This window comes from Cervus elaphus, chromosome 20 (genome assembly GCF_910594005.1).
Source record: "Cervus elaphus chromosome 20, mCerEla1.1, whole genome shotgun sequence".
NCBI lineage: Eukaryota > Metazoa > Chordata > Mammalia > Artiodactyla > Cervidae > Cervus > Cervus elaphus.
Window position 1 is genome coordinate 82006015 of NC_057834.1, and position 24689 is coordinate 82030703.

General features: G+C 35.5%; 1 protein-coding gene across 7 annotated transcripts in view; it reads right to left on the reverse strand.

Annotated features, from left to right (window-relative positions):
• PRKACB (protein kinase cAMP-activated catalytic subunit beta) overlaps nt 1-24689 on the reverse strand; it is a 154200-nt gene that overhangs the window by 5487 nt on the left and 124024 nt on the right. For all 7 annotated transcript variants that reach the window (XM_043875892.1, XM_043875889.1, XM_043875896.1 and 4 more), the window contains 2 exons: nt 22706-22828; nt 6455-6619 (listed from right to left, as the gene is read on the reverse strand). In XM_043875892.1, the coding sequence (XP_043731827.1) occupies nt 6455-6619; nt 22706-22828 (288 nt within the window). The remainder of the gene's footprint in view (nt 1-6454; nt 6620-22705; nt 22829-24689) is intronic.

A 24689-nucleotide genomic window follows, 5' to 3' on the forward strand; every position in this document is an offset into this window, starting at 1 on the left:
TTTTAGAATTACAAAATTGTTCAATTCTGAACATTTTTTCAGTCCAGAGCTGTTTCTAATATTTATACCAGTGATTTCCAACGAGTTTTGATTAATATGCCTTTACTAAAACATCTTTGAGTATATATCACCAATAAATGTAGTTTTTTATTTATAAATAATTTACACACATGGCTAAATTATTACAAGATACACACAAACAAGACATCTAAAAAAATAAGGTAAAAAATAAGTAGGAATGGGAAGTCTAACTGGTTGCCTTGTGTGCCCTGTATGGGGGCCTGCAGGTCTGCACCACACAGAACAATGAGCTAGGCAGACAGTCGCTTCATGTCTAGCCAGGCAGTAATTTAGGATCACAGCTATTGAGCCAATCATCTCTAGAAAATGACTGTACAGTGTGAGCTGTCCAGGCCATTTTCTTCCATTTCTGTCTTTCTGCCAGATGACTTTGACTATTTTGTTGTTCATGAGCACTTGGTCAAAGAATAAAGACTATGAAAACTATTCAAATTTACTATCATTTTTGCACTTATCTACATACTTATCAGGGACATGATACTAAAACAAATGGCTATTTTTAAAGTACTGAATTATTTCTCTTTGTAAATTATCCAGAGATTCCCAAGTTCATTTCTGTTAATCATCAAGATTTACTATCAATCAATTTGCCCAATACAATAACCTGCTATACTGTGCTACTTCTCAGCAGATAAGCTGTTTAATCTAGATAAACCAAGCTCTTTGGAAAGGGCTCATCATTTAGATGAGCAGTAGCAGTTCTACCCATTTTAAGAGTAACTGTTTAAAATACATGATATGCATAGAATAGTAAATATTGGCTAAGTAACAGGAGAAATGTTTATTTCTAAATATAAGTTTTAAAATATTCAAAATACATCATAAATTTTTAAAATATTAATAAGGACAAACCTCAAGGAAATCTAATTAATTCATCTAAATATAGCATTAATTAACAATACTATAACAATAAAGATAGTATAGTGATAATTACAAAGGGATATAAATGATTTTATAGAAAAATATAAAATTCAAAAATTAATGAGGCAAAAATTTAAGAGGCCAATACCCACAGAATTAATTTGTTTTCATTTCCAAGGTATAAATATAATTCCTATCTTCCTTAAATTTCCCAGAGAAACATGGAAAATTTCCAACCTAATTTTATGAATCTATATAATTTCAACTCCAGAAAAACAAAAACTACAGGTTGATAAAATTTAAGACTACAGAAGTAAAAATCCTAAATAAAGCTTTAGCAAATTAATTTCAGGCAGATATTAAAATAATAATACCCTATGATTAAAGGATATTCATTTCAGGAATGTCAGGATATCTCACCAATATAACTCTTTATACTAACATGTCAAAGAAGATAAAAATACAATATACTGGCAGTCAAGGATATTTCCTTAACCTGATCAAGAATACTTATCCAAGACAAATGGCTAATATCTTATCTGGTGGTAAAGCATAAAAAGCATTCCCATTCAAAAGAGAACAAGATAAGAGTGTTCAACAGGCCCACTATTTTAAAATATTATTCTAGACATTCTAGCATATACAAATAAAACAAAATGGAAATAAAAGATATTAAAAAGAAGACAAATGACACTTCTACCCACTGTGATGATCTTCCAGTAAAATCTAAGGAAACCAATAGCAGAATTTACTTATTAAGGTGGCCAATCATAATAAACATAGAAATGTTTTCTCCCCCATACTCTTAATGGGAAAGAAACATACTCACAGTAGCAACCAAAATATCAATTTAAGGAAAAACTTTGAGAAAGAAATTGGACTTGTATGAGGTAAGGGGTTTCTAAAACTTTACCAAATAACAGAAAATTTTGAATAACTGCACAAATATAACATGTTCATTATGAAGAAATTTCAAAATTTTGGTTTTCTTTTAATTAATACACATAATCCCAATTAAGATCCCCCAATACAACATAAACATTTGGGAAGACCAACAAAACAGAGGAATTACTGCTTATTGGGTACACAGTTTCAATTCTATAGGAGCAGGTTCTGGAGATGGATGGCGGTGATGGTGGCACAACAGTATGAATGTACTTAATGTCCCTGAACAGAGCACTTACATTTGGTTAGCATATTAAATCTTATGTTATATGTACTTTACTACAATAAAACTGGAGAAAACTGAAATATGTATTTTTTATAAATATTTATACAAATTCCACATATTAAATATATAAGTATTTTGAAAATTGAAAAAAATCACGTTAGAAACCTACCTAAAATGATGTGGTGGTTCCCTGATGGCCCAATGAGTAAAGCATCTTCCTGAAATGCAGGAGCTGCAGGAGACTCGGGTTTGATCCCTGGGTGGGGAAGATCCCCTGGAGGAGGGAATGGCAACCCACTCCAGTGTACCTAAAAAGTCCCATGGACAGAGAAGCCTGGCAGGCTACATAGTTCATGGGGTTGCAAAGAGTTGGACGTGACTAAGTATGCATGTACAGTCTGAAGTTGAGGGGAAAGTGAAGGCCTGGAGGAAGCAGATTTACTATTGAAGGTGGTTACTAAAGTCATTGGAATGGACTATAGTGAGGAAAAGCACAGAAATAAAAGGAAGAAATATGCCAACTGTTAATAGAGATACTGTCTGAATGATGGGATTATGATGATTTAAAATCTATTTACTTAACAAATTACCTCATGACAACTGTATGAAACACACCTCAACCAGCAAGAAAAATAGAACCAATCTATTTAATTTTTCTCTCCAAACTATTTTCTTTTGCATTCACTATTTTAACCTAAATGTTGAGGATGAGAAATCTGATGCTTTAAAGTAGTTAAGTAATTTGCTTGAACTCTCACTCTTAATGGTTGGCTGATCTGGGATTCAAATCAGTGTCTACCTAACCTGAGTTCACACACTTTTTACTGCCTTCTGAGGCAGTCTTCCTACTCTGAAAATGCTCAAAGCATAAAATTTAAGCAGAGAATATGTAAAAATCTATGAATATCTTAAGAAGCAATGTATTGCTCTATGGTTTGGGCTTTATTTTAATCTTTCTCTTTAGTGGCTAAGTCATGTCCAATTCTTGCGTCCCCATGGACTGTAGCCTGCCAGGCTCCTGTGTCCATGGGATTCTCCAGGCAAGAATACTGGAGTGGGTTGCCATGTTAAAAGATCTTTAACGAACAAAGCTAGTGGAAGTGATGGAATTCCAGTTGAGCTATTTCAAACCCTAAAACATGATGCTGTGAAAGTGCTGCACTCAATATGTCAGCAAATTTGGAAAACTCTGCAATGGACACAGGACTGGAAAAGGTCAGTTTTCATTCCAATTCCTAAGAAAGGCAATGCCAAAGAATGCTCAAACTACTGCACAATTGCACTCATCTGCCACGCTAGTAAAGTAATGCTCAAAACTCTCCAAGCCAGGCTTCAGCAATATGTGAACTGAGAACTTCCAGATGTTCAAGCTGGTTTCAGAAAAGGCAGAGGAACCAGAGATCAAATTGCCAACATCTTCTGGATCATCAGAAAAGCAAGAGAGTTCCAGAAAAACATCTGTTTCTGCTTTATTGACTATGCCAAAGCCTTTGTGTTGATCACAATAAACTGTGGAAAATTCTTCAAGAGGTGGGAATATCAGACCACCTGACCTGCCTCTTGAGAAACCTGTTTGCAGGTCAGGAAGCAACATTAGAACTGGACATGGAACAACAGACTGGTTCCAAATAGGAAAAGGAGGATGTCAAGGCTGTATATTGTCACCCTGCTTATTTAACTTATATGCAGAGTACATCATGAGAAACGCTGGACTGGAAGAAGCACAAGCTGGAATCGAGACTGCTGGGAGAAATATAAATAATCTCAGATATGCAGATGACACCACCCTTGTGGCAGAAAGTGAAGAGGAACTAAAAAGCCTCTTGATGAAAGTGAAAGAGGAGAGTGAAAAACTTGGCTTAAAGTTGGCTTAAACTTTTCAACATTCAGAAAAATAAGATCATGGCATCCATTCCCATCACTTCATGGCAAATAGATGGGGAAACAGTGGAAACAGTGGCTGACTTTATTTTTTTGCTCCAAAATCACTGCAGATGGTGACTGAAACCATGAAATAAAAAGATGCTTACTCCTTGGAAGGAAAGTTATGACCAACCTAGACAGCATATTACAAAGCAGACACATTACTTTGCCAATAAAGGTCCGTCTAGTCAAGATTATGGTTTTTCCAGTGGTCATGTATGGATGTGAGAGTTGGACTATAAAGAAAGCTGAGCGCCAAAGAATTGATGTTTTTGAACTGTGGTGTTGGAGAAGACTCTTGAGAGTCCCTTAGACTGCAAGGGGTCCAACCAGTCCATCCTAAAGGAGATCAGTCCTGAGTGTTCATTGGAAGGAGTGATGTTGAAGCTGAAACTCCAATACTTTGGCCACCTGATGCAAAGAACTGACTCATTTGAAAAGACCCTGACACTGGGAAAGATTGAGGGCAGGAGGAGAAGGGGACAACAGAGGATGAGATGGTTGGATGGCATTACCGACTCAATGGACATGAATTTGGTGATGGACAGGGAGGCCTGGCGTGCTACGGTTCACATGGGGTCACAAAGAGTCTGACACGACTGAGTGACTGAACTAAACTGAACTGAAAGGGCTAATGTGATCCTGGAACTGGGAATTTGAAGAACCCAGAATTAAATACGTTGTTATTTAGTCGCTAAGTCCAGTCCAACTCTTTTCAATCCCAAGGACTGTGCCCCCCCTCCCCCCCTGCCCAGGGTCAATAGTCCATGGGATTTCCCAGGCAAGAATACTGAAGTGGGCTGCCATTTTCTTCTCCGGGGGATGTTCCCAACCCAGGGATTAAACCTGTGTCTTCTGCATTGACAGGTGGATTCTTTTACCCCTGAGCCACCATGGAAGCTAATATAGATGTGATTTAACAGCTCAAACAATTTAAAGCATTTAACCTTTCTAAGCTGATTTTCTTATCAGTAAATTGGGGAAAATGGTATCACCTATCCCATAGAATTACTTCAAAGATTAAAATGAGACATTACAGTGTTGCTTTTATAAATTTTAAAGCACTACATTGGTGCTAGGAAATTTAGGGGAAATATGGTATGTTTACTTATTCCTGGAGGAATAAGTGAGGCAACCCACTCCAGTATCCTTGCCTGGAAAATCCCAGGGACAGAGGAGACTGGAGTCCATGAAGTGATAAAGAGTCGATATGACAGAGCATGAACACACAATATTTATTCACTACATCTAAAATCTATTTTAAGTTGCTCTGGACTTTGTTCTTGACTACATAACACATTCAGTTGAGATAATAATGCTAACGGCAATGTTTCATGAATTTAATGGTTAGAGAGTATCTGAATCCCTCTTTGAGATACAAAGGCTGTACTGGACTCACATTGCTTTGGTCTTGCTATGTTTTCTATCTGCTGAATTAAAATTTTTTTTAAGTGTTAAAAAAACCTTTTATAAGACTATAAATTAGAAAAATGACTATTTACAATTAGAGCATTTACATTTTTTTCCCATGGAAATTCACTCATATGGCTTCATAGCATTATTAGATATGGCAAATTTTGGAGACATTAGATGTTTTGGTTTTATAGGAAAAGAAAAAGAAAAAATTAACATATTCAAGATGAAAACACTTCATATGAATTATCTTTAACTGGGCATTTAAGAAGGAAAAGGAGAGATAAAGGTAATTCAGCAAAGCAAAAGTTTTTCTTAAATGTCTCAATTTATCCCAAAGGTAAAGTAATGATGATTGAAAAATATCTTAATGAATCCAACAATTAAATGTTACTAAATCTGGCTGTGTGCCAATTCTGGGTAGGTGAGTCTATTTGTTTACATATTGTCTTACTAATGTGACTTTACATCAGTTTTGAAGTGCAAATTATTAGGACACTAATATGTACTTGCCATGGCATTATGAAAAATAAAAGGTATGGGTAGGAAAAATTTAACAAAGAAAATATTTCCAATTGATGATCTATACAGACATACACTTTCCCTTCTATCAAGGAGAAAACTCATTTAAGTTGTGAGCTATAAGGTTCTTTGTTGTTTAGTCGCTAAGTCATATCTGACTCTTTTGCAACCCCAATGGACTGTACTTGGCTAATCTCCTTTTATCCATGGGATTTCCCAGGCAAGAACACTGGAGTGGACTGCCATTTCCTTCTCCAGGGATCTTCCTGACCCAGGGATCAAACCCACATCTCCTGCATTAGCAGGCATATTCTTTACCACTGAGCCACCAAGGAAGCCCTAAAAGGTTCTTTGAGTCTTGCGTAAGATTAATTCAAAAGGTAAAAAATACTAAAAGTTTGTGCTAAGTTGAAGATACCTCTACTACATATAATTTAAATAGTAACTTGAAAAGCTTTTAAATTAAAGAAAGAACAGGCTCACCTTTCTCTGGTAAATAGCAATCCAATCTGTTGTGGCAAACCACTTGTGAGTTTTTATATCACTCACACCATTCTTTAGATTTCCAAACCGCTTTGTTAAGTCTACCTGCAGTAGGTTCCTTAGAAGGTCCTTGAGATCTGAACTGAAGTGAGAAGGGAATCGAACCTGCAAAACAGACCATGTGGTAAGACACACATTCTAAGATTCAAGACATCTCTGAAAGGTATTTTTTTAAATGTGATAGATCATTATATAAACATAAATATGCAGTGCTGACTTTCAAATACTTTTAACTACATACTTCAGTCTCCACAGTAGTCTTTAAAAAAGATAATTATTTAAGTGAATGAATTAAAACTGTTCTCTTAAGATCTTGCTTTGGTCATAAACTATGGAGCTACTATTGATGTGGCAGAGAATCGGACATGACTGAGTGACTAACACTTTCACCTTCACTCCAGAAAAATGGACCCCGCTCCAGAAAAATGTGCATAATTACAGAACTTTTCCAGCAATGTCAGAAGGTTTACCCATCTTCAAGAGAGACCCCTTGGATCCCATATTATAAACTTTTGCCTTAGAAACAAATTTAAACTTGTAATTTAAATAGAAAAAGCAGCATATGAAAGATATCAGTATGCACATTTTTTAAAGAGATGATCAAAAAAGCAGTCTAAAAATGATGATAAAAACCCACACTGCCTTTCATAGCATAGGAAACCACTTTTCTTTCACTAGTGGGTGACTTTTGAGTACAATTCTGCTATTATGCAATAGTACAAAAATGATTTAGGTTGGTTTAAAAGCAGTTTCCACTTTCTATATTGCGAAGATTTTATAATTAGTTGATTGGCCTCCAGTCTTAAAAACAAAGAAAAAAACTCCAAATAAGTGAAGATGTTATATATCAGGTAATCAATAAAATAAAGTACCAGTCATTGGAGACCTAGGTCTACTTTCTGTGTTGTTTAAACACTCTTCTCTAACTCTCTATTCCAACCTAACTCCCAGTTCTCCCCCTATTATTAATATGAGTACTGAAAAATTAAAATGGGTACTATTAAGGGATGATTTTAGAATGAATAGCTACATCTATGCCTCCTTACTATTTTCTTTCATTATTACGTTTTCTCCATTGTCCTATGCATTTCCACTGTCCTCTTCCCCATCAAACACACAGGTATGTATGCATATAGCTACATGTGTGTGAGCACGTGCACTTTCATTTTAATCCCATTTTCCTGTTGTGTGTTCAATTTCATGCTCCCACCCTCACTAAACACGAACACCATTCTCTGGATTATCATGGCCTTAACTTCAAACTGACCATAAATCTTGAAGAAATGCTTTAAAGGGTTAATAGATACATTTCTGAACCAGCATTCTTTCTTTGGTTCTCTACAAGTGCCACCGGCACCTGTAACTTGCACTGTGTGTCATGACATAACCTCAGGTCATCTTCACCATGCGCTCATTCGTTTAACTCTGCTGCAGTATCCGTGCATGTATGTCTCACCCAGACTGTGAATTTCCGGAGGGAAGATATTGTGTCATTTTTGTGTTTGTAGTTCTAGGATTTATTAGACCACTTAAAATAAGACAGTTCACCCATCTGACAATAGTGTATTGAGTACCTACTATGTGCCAGGTACTATTCTAGGTGCTGGATGCACAAACAGTGAACGAAAACAAGTCTCTGATTTCTTGGCACTTACATCCTAGTTCAATATGACATTCTTGATGAATACAGTATTAACTGTATTCTATTAGTAAATACAGAGAAACTAAGATTCAGAGACATTATATACCTTCCCAGTCATCACACCAGAAAGCAGCAGAACTAGACTCGAAATGTAGTCTTAGAATTCCCAGCCCCATGAATTTTACTCTTTATTACACTTCAAACATATAGAACTTCTTAATTTATATTCTGACTTTGAAAAAGTTCAACGTACTCAACATTGATTCTTATGTTTTCAAAGCAGAAGTTAAAACAGGATGCAGAGCTAGAAATTTATGGCAATACTAGGTTCATCATCATAGTCTTCTGACTGCCACTCACAGCTAGTCTGTAAATAAACGTTTCTCAAAGTGTGGTTCCAGGGATCACTTTCATCCACTAGGAAGCAGATTCCTAGGGCTTACTTCAAAGGTGATAATGGTACTGACCTGAAAATCTGAGCTGCTGTCTCTAAACAATTCATCTATACATGAAAGTTTGGGAAACACTATTTGCAATGCTATTTACTATGTTAAGCAGAAGTTGCTTTTTTTTTTTTCCCTGCTAGTGACAGATCAAAAAACAATTTTAGTATAAATTGTTTAGTATAAATAAATCACCATCATAACAGAAGAAAACTAGTACTTGTCTCAAGTAACCAAAGACTATTTGAAAGTTGAAGATTTGGCGTCAACTCATATTAGCGACTAAAAAACCTCATTTCTGCAAAGCTTGCATTAGTACAGATTATAAGAGGTTATATGTTCAAAAAAAAAAAAAAGACATGTGAACTACCACCCTCTCTAGTTCCTACTTTTGACACAATGGCTTCTTAGGCACTGTGCCAAACACTTTACATGCACTGGCTCATAAAATCCAAAATATAACAGCTAAGTAAGTATGATTGCCCCCATTTTATACCTGACGCAATTAAGACCTATAAGGATTAAGCAATTTGCTCCAGATTACAGAGATAGTAAGTGGGGGAGCTATAATAGCAAACCAGGACTCTGACTTCAGGGTACATACTTTAACTTCAGGTTACTGTCAGGAACCTTAAAAAAGACTGAAATTTTATCTTAAAAGTATCTGCACATTTCTTTACCCTACTTGGAGTAAAAACTAGAGAATACAAGGTATTCAAAGACACACCATCCACTTTAAAAATACCACAATTATTTATAAAATGATTATATTCTAATTTTGTTTAGATTCTTAAGAAATAACTTATTTGAAGTAGACTTCCAGGACTTCCCTGGTGGCTCAGACGGTAAAGCATCTGCCTACAATGCGGGAGACCTGGGTTCAATCCCTGGGTCGGGAAGATTCTCTGGAGAAGGAAATGGCAACCCACTCCAGTACTCTTGCCTAAAAAATCCCATGGACGGAGGAGCCTGGTGTCCATGGGGCCGCAAGGAGTTGGACACGACTGAGCGACTTCACTTTCTTTCACTATCTCCATTTAGAATAGAGGTTTCATGAACTGTTCAATGTACTGTGTCAGTTATTCTCCCCTTCATGATGTTCAGAATGATAGTGATGTACTACAAATAAACCTTTTGAATTCAGGTAATATGCAATGAAGTGGATAAAGAATACAGACACCTAAATAAAATAGTTCCTTACTTGGAATGCAAATACAGTGATGGTCTTGAATTAGTTAATGAATATGTTTATTAGTTTAATCCTCAGAACAGTGTTTCTCAAGTGGGAAGTAATGGTAGAGGGTTGCAATGGTAGATAACAGAATCATTTGGGAAACTGAAATTCTATACGTGTCCTCCTCACTTCCACATCACACCTTCTTTTCCCCCAGAGATTATGATAGGTAGCCCACACTCCCATAGTAAGCCATATTAATGATGGGTATTTGTCATATCCTTAAAATATACTAAGTGGGAAATAATGAGAATGATTGTGAAAATGTTTTCTATGATTGTTCTGAAATGTAATCAGAAATGTAGGTACTTTGTTTACTGAACGTTCCAAAGAGCTATGTTGATTCATTAACTGAAATTAGCAAAAAACAGAAAATAAATGAAACATCCAGTCCCATCACTTCATGGCAAATAGATGGAGAAACAGTGGAAACAGTGGCTGACTTTATTTTTTTGGGCTCCAAAAAAATGACTGCAGCCATGAGATTAAAAATGCTTACTCCTTGGAAGGAAAGTTATGACCAATCTAGACAGCATAATAAGAAGCAGAGACATTACTTTGCCAACAAAGGCCCGACTAGCCAAGGCTATGGTTTTTCTAGTGGTCATGTATACATGTGAGAGTTGGACTATAAAGAAAGCTGAGCACCAAAGAATTGATGCTTTTGAACTGTGGTGTAGGAGAAGACTCTTGAGAGTTCCTTGGACTGCAAGGACATTCAACCAGTCCATCCTAAAGGAGAAGGACTGATCTGATTGGAAGGACTGATGTTGAAGCTGAAACTCCAACACTTTGGCCACCTGATGCAAAGAGCTGACTCATTTGAAAAGACCCTGATGCTGGGAAAGATTGAGGGTAGGAGGAGAAGGGGACGACAGAGGATGAGATGGTTGGATGGCATCACTGACTCGATGGACATGGGTTTGGGTGAACGCTGGAAGTTGGTGATGGACATGGAGGCCTGGCGTGCTGTGGTTCATGGGGTCGCAAAGAGTCAGACACGACTGAGCGACTAAACTGGACTGATGTTTTAAATGGAAGACTTTTATTTATAGTATGTTACCTGGGAAACACCAAAGACTTCTATAATGGGAAAAACGATGAACTCTTCCTTCAAAACTTTATCAAATTCTGATATGCATTGTTTCTTTAACTATTATCAATTCTAACATATGTAGATATAGAAAGTAAAGTCAGAATTCTAGAACACTGCAGCTAGATGGAGTTTAATTTAGTCTAAACCTTCATTTTAAAGATAAGGAACCTGTTTTTTAAAAAAATAAAAATAAGGAAACTGAGCTCCAGTGAGACTATCAATTCAGCTTCATTGTTGGGAAAATAACTTGATTCTCCTGACTCCTACATCTTTCTTCAGGCCAGGATAGCACAAAATATGTGATAGGGCAAATAATGTGAAAGCAGCTGTAAAGAGCTAGATTTGGAAAAGAGACAATCTAACCCCATTAAACCAGTAGATCTAAGTGATAAGGTTATTGGAAACTGGGATTATTTAACACGAAAGAGGGCTTTGTGCAGTATGTGCTCCTTAAAGTGCTTGTTGGATGTTTATCCTCTAATATTTCCTGTTTAGGATTCTTTTTCAACCTTTAGAGACCAAGTTTGGAGAAGGCAATGGCACCCCACTCCAGTACTCTTGCCTGGAGAATCCCATGGATGGAGAAGCCTGGTAGGTTGCAGTCCATGGGGTTGCTAAGAGTCGGACACGGCTGAGTGACTTCACTTTCACTTTTCACTTTCATGCATTGGAGAAGGAAATGGCAACCCACTACAGTGTTCTTGCCTAGAGAATCCCAGGGATGGGGGAGCCTGGTGGGCTGCCATCTATGGGGTCACACAGAGTTGGACACGACTGAAGTGACTTAGCAGCAGCAGCAGAGACCAAGTTACTTCTGAGTTTCCTAATGATATATTCTTAAGAATAAATCTACTTCTGTAGTGAGGTATACACACGTAAGCTTTCAATACATGATGTGCAAAATACACCACATTAACAAATTGAAAGATAAAAACCATATGATTATCTCAATAGATGCAGAGAAAGCCTTTGACAAAATTCAACACTCATTTATGATTAAAACTCTCCAAAAAGCAGGAATAGAAGGAACATACCTCAACATAATAAAAGCTATATATGACAAACCCACAGCAAGCATCACCCTCAATGGTGAAAAATTGAAGGCATTTCCCCTGAAATCAGGAACAAGACAAGGGTGCCCACTCTCACCACTACTATTCAACATAGTGTTGGAAGTTCTGGCCACAGCAATCAGAGCAGAAAAAGAAGTAAAAGGAATCCAGATAGGAAAAGAAGAAGTAAAACTCTCACTGTTTGCAGATGACATGATCCTCTATATAGAAAACCCTAAAGACTCTACCAGAAAATTACTAGAGCTAATCAATGAATATAGTAAAGTTGCAGGATATAAAATTAACACACAGAAATCCCTTGCATTCCTATATACTAACAATGAAAAAACAGAAAGAGAAATTAAGGAAACAATACCATTCACCATTGCAACAAAAAGAATAAAATACTTAGGAGTATATCTACCTAAAGAAACAAAGGACCTATACATAGAAAACTATAAAACACTGATGAAAGAAATCAAAGAGGACACAAACAGATGGAGAAACATACCGTGTTCATGGATTGGAAGAATCAATATTGTCAAAATGGCTATTCTACCCAAAGCAGTCTATAGATTCAATGCAATCCCTATCAAGCTACCAACGGTATTTTTCACAGAACTAGACCAAAGAATTTCACAATTTGTATGGAAATACAAAAAACCTCGAATAGCCAAAGTAATCTTGAGAAAGAAGAATGGAACTGGAGGAATCAACCTGCCTGACTTCAGACTCTACTACAAAGCCACAGTCATCAAGACAGTATGGTACTGGCACAAAGACAGAAATATAGATCAATGGAACAGAATAGAAAGCCCAGAGATAAATCCACGAACCTATGGACACCTTATCTTTGACAAAGGAGGCAAGGATATACAATGGAAAAAAGACAACCTCTTTAACAAGTGGTGCTGGGAAAACTGGTCAACCACTTGTAAAAGAATGAAACTAGAACACTTTCTAACACCATACACAAAAATAAACTCAAAATGGATTAAAGATCTAAATGCAAGACCAGAAACTATAAAACTCCTAGAGGAGAACATAGGCAAAACACTCTCCGACATAAATCACAGCAAGATCCTCTATGACCCACCTCCCAGAATATTGGAAATAAAAGCAAAAATAAACAAATGGGACCTAATGAAACTTAAAAGCTTTTGCACTACAAAGGAAACTATAAGTAAGGTGAAAAGACAGCCCTCAGATTGGGAGAAAATAATAGCAAATGAAGAAACAGACAAAGGATTAATCTCAAAAATATACAAGCAACTCCTGCAGCTCAATTCCAGAAAAATAAATGACCCAATCAAAAAATGGGCCAAAGAACTAAACAGACATTTCTCCAAAGAAGACATACAGATGGCTAACAAACACATGAAAAGATGCTCAACATCACTCATTATTAGAGAAATGCAAATCAAAACCACAATGAGGTACCATTACACGCCAGTCAGGATGGCGTGTATCCTATCCAAAAGTCTACAAGCAATAAATGCTGGAGAGGGTGTGGAGAAAAGGGAACCCTCTTACACTGTTGGTGGGAATGCAAACTAGTACAGCCGCTATGGAAAACAGTGTGGAGATTTCTTAAAAAACTGGAAATAGAACTGCCATATGACCCAGCAATCCCACTTCTGGGCATACACACTGAGGAAACCAGATCTGAAAGAGACACGTGCACCCCAGTGTTCATCGCAGCACTGTTTATAATAGCCAGGACATGGAAGCAACCTAGATGCCCATCAGCAGATGAATGGATAAGGAAGCTGTGGTACATATACACCATGGAATATTACTCAGCCATTAAAAAGAATTCATTTGAACCAGTCCTAATGAGATGGATGAAGCTGGAGCCCATTATACAGAGTGAAGTAAGCCAGAAAGATAAAGAACATTACAGCATACTAACACATATATATGGAATTTAGAAAGGTGATAACGATAACCCTATATGCAAAACAGAAAAAGAGACACAGAAATACAGAACAGACTTTTGAACTCTGTGGGAGAATGTGAGGGTGGGATATTTCAAAAGAACAGCATGTATACTATCTATGGTGAAACAGATCACCAGCCCAGGTGGGATGCATGAGACAAGTGCTCCGGCCTGGTGCACTGGGAAGACCCAGAGGAATCGGGTGGAGAGGGAGGTGGGAGGGGGGATCGGGATTGGGAATACATGTAAATCCATGGCTGATTCATATCAATGTATGACAAAACCCACTGGAAAAAAAAAATAATAAAAAATAAAATAAAATAAAATAAAATCAGAGAAAGATAAACATGAAAAAAAAAAAGAAAAACATCTGAAATAATTAAAAAATATACATATAATTGGAATACACCGAAGACCAACTGAACTGGTATCTTTGAGAGTAGGCATCTATTTCATGAAAGCTTCATGAAGGCAGAGGCCCCAACTGATTTGCTATATCTAGCACTGGTCATATACGATGAGGTTAATAAATATACAACAAATGCATGGACTTAAATTCAATAAACACTGATTCAATACCATCTATACGCTAGGCACAGATGTGCTTGGGATATAGTAGAAAAACCAAAGTAAGACAAAGATTCCTGCCTCCACAATGTTCACATTCTAGTGAGAAAGAAACTTAGCAACAAACATGACCCTCTAAAAATGTTGTCATCCATCATTCCTGGCAAAATCTTTCTTTGTAAGGTCTTTAATTTTTTACTCTGAAGAAAATGGGGGTCACTGCAAGGTTCTGAAAGGAGTAACAAGATCTGACAATGCTTTTTAAAGAACTCCTCTAGTGACTCAAAAGACAGCAGTATCAGTGGAGGTGGTAAGAAGCAGCTGAATTCTGTGCATATTCTAAAGATAGAGGCAATATGGTTTTCCTATGCATCAAATATGGTTTGAGAACGTTGGGGGTGTTTTGGTCTGAGTAGCTGAAATTAACTGAAAGGATGATGCTTCCATCAAATGAGATGGGAAAGATGGTGGGAGGAACAGATTTGCTAAGGAAAACAAAAATCTGTCAGTTTTAGACAGGTTGAATTTGAGATATTTATTAGACCTCTGAGTGGAGATCTCAGGAAGTTGGATGCTAAACTATGCAACTTATGAGTCACGTATAGCTAGTATTAAGCTTCCCTGGTGGCTCAGATGGTCTGCCTGCAATGTGGGAGACCTGGGTTCAATCCCTGCGTTGGGAAGATCCCCTGGAGAAGGAAATGGCAACCCACTCCAGTACTCTTGCCTGGAAAATTCCATGGATGCAGGAGCCTGGTAGGCTACAGTTCATGGGGTTGCAAAAGAGTCAGACACGACTGAGCAACTTCACTATCTTTCTTTATAGCTAGTATTAAAAGTTATACAGAGGATGTGACCACCAATGAAAGATGTGCAAAAAAAGAAGATCAAGCTAAAGAGATTTAGAAGGAAAGATGAGAAGGGGTAGTGATATATGTACATATACAGCTGATTCATGTTGTTGCATAGCAGAAAGTAACACATTGTAAAGCAATTATACTCCCATTAAAATAAATTTAAAAAATTAAAAGAATGAGGATATAAATCCAAGCATTCTAGCATCCCCTTTTTAAAGAGTTTCACGAGAATTATATGGTTTTTTAAGCCAATTAAAAAAAAAAAAGGAAACATGAGTAATTCAGGAAGAAAGTTAAGATCATGAAGAGTCACTGAAGTCAAATGAAGGAGTAGTGAAAAAACCACTGAACTAGATTCTATTTCCTGCTTTGCCACTAACTAGCTTTTATCTTGGAGAAGGAAATGGCAACCCACTCTAGTATTCTTGCCTAGAGAATCCTGTGGATGGAGGACCCTGGTGGGCTGCTGTCCATAGGGTCGCACAGAGTCGGACATGACTGAAGCGACTTAGCAGCAGCAGCAGCTTTTATCTTTGGGCTATTCGGAGCCCAGATTTACCTACATATAGGATAAGGGAGTTAAAACTAAATAAAATGGAACATCCTTGTCATCTCAAGAATTCTACTAAGCTATTTCTTTGGTAGAAAGAATACCTGGGTTCCAATCCCGACTCCAGTTCTTTATACTTTAGGCAAACTTCTACCTTTCTGGTAAGTGAGATAACCTCACTTATCTCATCTGTAAAATGATAAAAGTATATTTCATCTGGCAGATGTGAAAAGAAAATAGGTAACTTTTATGAAACTGCCTTTTTTTTTCCCGGCCATGCTGTACGTCTTGTGAGATCTTAGTTCCCTGAGCAGGAATTGAACCTGGGTCTACGGCAGTGATGGAGAAGGACATGGCAACCCACTCCAGTATTCTTGCCTAAGAAATGCCATGGACAGAGGAGCCTGGTGGGCTACAGTCCATGTGATCACGGAGTCAGAATCACTGAGAGACTGAGACTACGGCAGTGAAATACCAAGTCCCACCCAGCGGACTGCCAGGGAATTCCCTATGAAACTGGCCTAGTATCTTACAGGCACTAATTCAATACATGTTTCATTTTAGAATAATATCTTAATGATCTGAAGCTGAATTTCCGATTCAAAAAAGGAACCTAGAAGTCAGCAATATTTATCATTATGTTTCCAGACTACTCAAGGACAAAGTGTACTAGAAAAGTCACTGCAGAGTATAATAAGTTCCTCTTTTCTTCTTTTCTCATGCTCCCTTTTAAAATTGTACAACAAACAAATTCTCTTCTTAAGGCACTTAAATTTGATAGAGTGAGTAAGAGAATAGACAACTAAAGCATTGTTTTATAAGGACAAAATTGTGAATATAGCTGATACCTTCTTAAACAACTTTGTTCAATTATATTACACAATATGTTAAAATAACTATGAAATTAAGTTTGAACTGAGCAAACAACCAGATATTTGTTCGGTTGTAACATCAATTATAGTCTTGTGCATTTTGGTTTTAGAAATAACTATTACATTCTAAAAATTTAAGAGGAAGTTATATCTAAGAAGAAAATCAGTGCATGTTGTTATAGTATCCATCCAATCTGGATGATTTAAATTCACTCATTTTTAATTTTAGAAACAAAGTAAGACAAGAGTCAAATTTGTCTACTTTTAGCTTAATCACAGAAATTACAAAGTTGATCTCTGATTGAAGAGGAGAAAAGTTTTACTGCTATTCTTCTGAAGTTATGGAGGAAAAGACTGTTCAACTAGTAACATTTTATCCTGCATCAGGATAAAATTTACTGGGCTTAAATGACTCAAAAAGTTTGTACACAGTCAATAATCTGTCAACTTCTGCCCACATTGCACACTGTGATAAATTTTAAGAAATTCTCTCTCTAAATTAGTATAGCTCTAAGAAATTTATGATCCTAGTTAAAAAATTATCTAGAAAAACTGAGCATTAGTTAACTTAGTTAACTTAACATTAGTTAACTTTTCAGAACACATAACTTTTCATACATACTTTCTAGCAGATACGGTGCTAAGTTCTACACTATCTCATAGGACTCAGTCTCATAGGACTGGATCCTATACACATAAGAAGAAACATCTAGGACATTAACAAAATACTTATATTAGTACCATGATTGTGGGCTCTCTGATCTGTTCTCACCTATGCAGAAACAGTGCATAGATATAATGAATTCAGATGGTTGCAGAAGGCTATTATCCACCCCATCCTCATTCCATGTTCTGCAAAGCAAGTTGCAATCATTTGCCCATAGGACTCCTAAGGTAAGAACCATCTCACAGCAGGTATTAAGAAGAATTTAAATGTCCACAGCAAGGTGTTAAAAAACTGCCCTGGATTTTATGCATATAGTATAACTGCTTTTGTATTTTATGAAAATGACTATTGAGTACTATAAGTGTCTTTGACTGTAGCCATGGCCAAATAGAAAATGGCAGTTTAATTTCTCAAAAAAGTATTAGTGGGGCCTTTGAAAAAGTGTAGTGGTATATCTGCACATGTGTATTTTATTTAGGAATATACAGAAAAGAGATAATATAGCAGGTTTGAGACTGCTACCCTTGAGGAAGGCCTGGCAGCAAGTTTGGCCCCTGGCAGGTATCTGGGAATTGGAATGGTCACAGTTCCAGAAACTGAAAAGAAATTTCCCTAAGTGACACGAGTGGCTCACTGCACCTAGATTTACTACAAACAATACGGCTTATGCTGAACATTTGCTTTTGTTGTGGGAATCGCAGATTCTGGTATGTGCCTGACAGAAGATATATATCTGATCCCAATAAAATCCTTGGGCCTTGAGTTTTTACTGTACCTCCCTGGTAGACAACATTTTATCTGTTGCCAAAATTCATTGCTGGAGAAATAAAGTTTGCCTTTTGACCCCTTTGGGCAAGGACTCTTGAAAGTTTGTGCTGGTTTCCTCTGGACATTACCGTAAATGCCTTTTCCCTTTGCTGATTTCACTTTATAAACTTTCTTGTAAGATACATTACAATGAAGGTACTTATTACAATGTAAGGTATTCATTCCCTGAGTATCACTATATGCTGAAATTTGTGAATCTTCCTAGTGAATCACCTAACCTGGGGGTCGTCTTGGGGACCCTAGGCACAAAAGGGAATAGTCATTTGGCTGCTAATCAACCATACTTCACTTCATGTGAATGTGGAAGGCCCTTCAGGAAAAAAAATTAACCGATTCTTTTTGATCATTCTGTGTATACCTAGGTTTATAACTTGATATTTTGTATAGTGTCTTCTTGTACATATTTGGTGGTCATTAAAAATGGAATAAAACTTTAGGAGCTAAAAATATCTTTTTAATTACATAAATCAAAAATTCTTGGTTTCCACACAGCTATTACTTGCTTGCCACCTTATTTGCAAATATCATTTTTCAGTACAATGTTAACCTTTGCATTTCTAAGAGTAATGAAGCCAGATAGAGTTGCTGTGGAAACCATTACTGATTCTTGTTATAGAGTATATGACACTGAGGTATTAAATTTAAAGACTATATACAGAAACTCAGCATATGTATTGCTAGGATGAGGCATAGTCAATGTGGGAATTATAAGAGTTTTCTGTTAACTAGGTATTTCTAAACCTGAATCTTAATACGGTATGAATAATTTGACATTTAAATACCACCTACTCTGTTTTTTATTAAAGGCAAAATATGTGTAGGCGAGAATCTAACAAGCTGATTGATCATCTTTCTGTGCATTGAAAAGTATCAGTTTGAGCTAAAATACTGTAAATAGAGAAAGAATGTAACAATCTAATGTTCAAATGTACATATGTTAGTGAACTAATCACTTTATTAAACTTATTTATTTGAACTTTGATAAGTCAATGATACCTATAATCTTTATATTAATAACATGGTTTCAGAAAATATACTCAACATAAAATACTGTTGCATAAAATAACACGCTTTTGAAAAAATCAGAAAAATTCTGAATGAAAAGTATCTTTTTAAATATTTGACATCACTAAAACCATTAAGAAATTTTAAATACAAATATAGGATCTGTAAGACCAAAACTGGATTATCAAAGACATGAACAATTAAAAAATTTGAAAACAAGTTAATCTCCAATTTGACTTTTAGCTGCTAAACAGAGAGACAATAATGCTTTATAACATGGATAGAGACAACTTCTAGTTTGAATCTGAGTGCCGAAACAGATGGTTTTAGTGGAAAATGTGAACATGATTTCATATTTACATAATACAGATCCTAGGGATCACTCAATAATAATGTTTTATTTTCATGAATTCTACTTTAGATGAGAAAAGATAATAAGAAATGAAAACAACTCTATATCCATTATGGGGAGAGATAATCTGGCACCTTTAGTTAAAAACAGCAGTATACCAAACACCTTATCATATCTAATTAAAAATAAAAAAAAGTCATATTGTGATATAAAATTTTATGTTCTTATTCTTCTAAGATGACCAGGATTTAAACTGTTATAGTTTTAGAATATATGCAGATTTAAATTTTACACTAACATTGGATCCTAAATGTTAAAGTTTGATATGAACATATTCATAAATAGCCAAAAAAAATTTTACACAGTGTACAATGATTGACAAATAGAGGCCTATTTACACAGATGAAGATACACTTGTTTTAATGAAAGTAGTTTTCCTAAGTAAATAAAATTTAGTTATGACAATAGCATCCTGTCAGAAAAATTGACTCCTATGAAGTTTCCCTGGAGGCTCAGATGGTAAAGAATCTGCCTGCAATGCAGGAGACCTGGGTTCGATTTCTGGGTTGGGAAGATCCCCTGGAGGATGGAATGGCTACCCACTCCAATATTCTTGCCTAGAGAATTCCATGGACAAAGGAGCCTGACAGGCTACAGTCCATGGGGTTGCAAACAGTCAGACACGACTGAGCCACTTTCACTATGAAGTTAAGGATGTTTAAGCAATATAGTAAAGATTCAAGAACTTTGTAATTAACTAATTAAATTATTTGGAAATATTACTATAATTTCTGCACTCTCAGTCTTTGTATTAGTAAAATACACTTCTCCCATTCAGTTATTTAAAAGTATTTTAGTATATGGCCTTTGGTCTTTATTTTCTCTTGAGATGTTACATCATTACTTCTCAAATTCTTAAAAAAATAAATCACTGCTTTTTGTCTATTAATTTTTCTTGATTTTTTGTTTGTTAATCTCAAAAGTTCTTTTGACTTTTAGTATTCTGTTGGGTGAAAGCAGGTACAAAGATAAGAAATCAGAAGCCTAGAGATCTACAAGTGTAGCAAGGACAGCAGTAACACTTAATTACCTAAATATTTCATTCTGCCTTTCTATATTACTTTAGTGTAAATCTTTCAATACCTAGCTTAAATATCTCTAAGAGGTGTTCATTTTTCACCTTTGACATAGTTTAAGTATGTGCTCTTTAGTAAGTCCCCTAGTTTGTGAACACTGCCACAACGTAGAACTTTTTAAAATGCAGTAAAACAGAACTGAAAATATTGTGATCTCTGTAGACTGCATATACACTATGACATATGGAACAATACTGTGTTGAGATGTGGGTTCTAGGTGACTGGAGAGACTCATTCTATTTGTTTCTTATCCCTAAAGCCTAGCTATACAGTATCCATAATTTAAATTTGAGACTTGGTAAAAAAAGATAAATTACATTATGAATAATCAGGGTACCTTTTGAATAGCTGATATTATGAATTTTAAGTTCATAAATAATAAGGGTCAACTTTCATATTAAATATAGAGGATGAATCTGGTTGAGATACAAAGTAACAGATTTTTCTTTTTTTCCTATCACTTTTCAGATTCTTTAAGAGTTTGATCAGATTTATTTCTGCTTTGATGTTGTTGTTGTTTAGTCACTTAGACATGTCTAACTCTTTGCAACCCCATGGACTGTAGCCCACCAGGCTTCTCTGTCCATGTGATTTCCCAGGCAAGAATACTGGAGTGGGTAGCCATTCCCTTCTCTAGGGGATCTTCCCGGCCCAGGGATTAGAACCAGGGTCTCCAGCATTGCAGGCAGATTCTTTACCATCTAAGCCACCAGGGAAGTTTAGAAAGCCACAACATACAAAACAGTCAATTGAATCACATCTCAAGGTAATGTCATGTCAAGATTGATGTTATGTGATCAAAAGCAAGCAAGCAAACGAACAAAAACTAATAGAGCATACCACATGGAGGAATAAGAAAAAGGAAGAAACTCTTCCTTCCCGTGAATTCTGTCAAAAATGTATAGAAGGTCTTCCAGGAATTTTTTAAAGCCTAGTTTCTTTTCCTCATGGTGAGAAGAATCAGGCTCATCTCTACTTAAACTGACAGCAGTATTTTTAAAAAGGACCAGAGGTATGAGTTAAGAGTCTATGGCTGACTGCAAACAAAATATTCTTGAAAAACAAAATTAGGAATTATAAATGCAAAAGAAGAAAGGTTAGTATAGTATTTCAAAATGTAATATACTCCGACTTATAGTATATCTACTCATATTCAAGAAAAACTAATGCCATTTCCATATTTGCTAAAGATCAATGGCAATTATAATCATATTAATGTGAAAAACCATTAACATCATTTCTTTGAATTCTCATCTTAAAAGGCTTATTTAGTCTATAATTGGGGCTTCCCAGGTGGAGCGAGTGGTAAAGAACCCGCCTGCCACTGCAGGAGACATAAGAGACACAGGTTTGATGCCTGGGTCCAGAAGATCCCCTGGAGAAGGGCATGGCAACCTACTCCAGTATTCTTGCCTGGAGAATTCCATGGACAAGGGGAGCCTGGAGGGCTACAGTCCATGGGGTCGCAGAGTCGGACACGACTGAAACGATGTAGCACACACATTTTATAATTATTTTCAATTTTGTGTTGTTTGACATAATTTAAACAAGTCTCTCCTAAAAAAGCAAGGGCATATAAAGACAGCCCCTAAAACTTCTCTGCAAGCAGATATCAACATGAAGTAACTAACAATTTTTATTTATTTGAAGAAAGATAGAAGAACTATGGCTATGATCCTGTATTTTACAAGTGATAATAATGATGGAAATTGCTTTATTATTTTGTTAATGTTTGTAAAATTGCCCTTTTTTACCTACAAGACTTCAATGATTCAATATTTACTGTATCTTAAATGAGTGCTAGATATAAGGGCAGAGTCCATGGATATTTTGATATTTTCCCCAATTTAGGGTAATATCCAGATGATATCAAATAGTTTCAATCTATAATGCTTAAAACTCATGTAGAGAGATAATCAGTAATTAAGGAATAATAAAATGTATTACTTACCTTTCCAGAAACAATTTTTTCATAAATCTGAATTGGTTGGTCTGCAAAGAATGGGGGGTAGCCAGCCGCCATTTCATAGATTAACACTCCTAATGCCCACCAATCCACTGCCTTATTGTAGCCCTAAGATAAACCAACACCAAATGGCAATCATTACTTAATTCACTCAGAGGATAATGAAGTCAAATTATTCCAAAATGATCTTCAAGCATATGAAATTTTTAAAAAGGCAGTTGCTGAGCAGTTATTCAGGATAAAATAAAAAAAAATATATTATGTCAGATTTGAATTAAACAAAGGGGAGGGTTTCCAGATATTGAAACTGAATATTAAGAAATACTATTAAATCTTCTTCCTAAAATCATTAAGATTATTAGAGACAATAAAATATGCCCTGTTTAATTGGGATAATTTAGTTTTTGTTCAACAATAGGAAGGGAATTGGATGAAATTACCTCTTAAAGCCCAAATTATTGTGTAATATTATGAATCAGATTTTCTAGAGAATACTTAGGAAAGGTCAAAAGTTTTGAAATGAAAGAGTAGATATTGTACTTCATGATAAATGCTTAAGTTGACTTCAAAATATATTGGTGGGTTTAGGAAGGTGAATATATTAGGGATAATCCCATCAAATCTTATTAAAACTAAAAGCTTAATGTGGAACCTAATGAATGTAAATATTTAAGTAAACTATCCATCCACTGTTTTTGTTTCTCGTCTCTAAAAGGTATACAGGAAAGATAACTAATTCATGGAGTTTTATGGGGACTACATCAAGTGAAAGGAAATAATGAATATAAAAGTGTGCTATAAACCAAATGTACAATTCTAAGGTTATTCTTAATTGGTTTTTTTTCATGTTAAACTCACTAAAATTAAGATCTAGAAATATTGATAAGAAAATTAAAAAATTAATATGTTTATATAAAATTTGATAATCAGTGTCAATTGGCACAAAAGATTATGGGGAAAAAAAAATACAACCTTATCATGGAGAGAAATGAACTGAATTCTTGCCAGATCTTTTGGTATATCCACTTAATTACCTTCACCATTCTCTCTCTTCCAACTTTTCATTAAAATTTTAGCTTTACAAATAATTTTATTTTCAAATTACTGGTTAAAATATAAGGATATAGAGATTCCATTTTTCTTTTTATTTCCTGATTCTGTATGTTTTTAAAGAGAGAGAGACTAGTAAAATAGGGATAACACTTTGTTTTGCTAATAGAAGTGGGCAATAACTATGCTTTTCTTTAAATGCAACTCGCTAATAATATATTTACAATGTTTTTTGCTATAACAAAAGCATATAATGTTAAAATAGATCCTTTTACCAAGTTCTGATTTCTATGTTTTAGATTGTGTGCTAATGTTTATAATAAGTATGCCACATGCTTTTAATACCCTAGTTAAAGAAAATTAAATCAATAAGAAAAACTAAATTATAATAGATAAATGGGCAAAGGACATGAACTAATGACTCATATATACACATAAAGAAATACCAAATGGCCATTAAAAAATTAAAAATCTAATAATCAAAGTCATGAGACTTAAAATAATTAGATATCAGTTACTATCTATCAAATTAATACTGATCTTTTAAAACAAGAATACCCAATGCTGGAGAAAGTGTGGTGAAACAGATACTCCTCAAACACTGCTGAGAAGTGTAAAATGTTACAATCTTTTTGGAAAGTCCTTTGGCAATACGTATTGAAAACCTTAAAAATGCTTATATCCTCTGACCCTGTAATTTCACTTCTAGGAATCTATCCTAAAAATAAAATAAATATCAATGCATATATCTTATCCTTTTCTCTTTCCTGGCTCCTGTCTGAGCCATTACTATCAGTTCCTCCTTTCTAGCTTTTACCACCAAGGGATGGAAGTAGAAAGGAAAATGAAAGTTAAACTACCCTTTTAGAAACGATTGAAAACTTCTCTCACCACATTTTCACTGTTTAGAAAAAGTAGA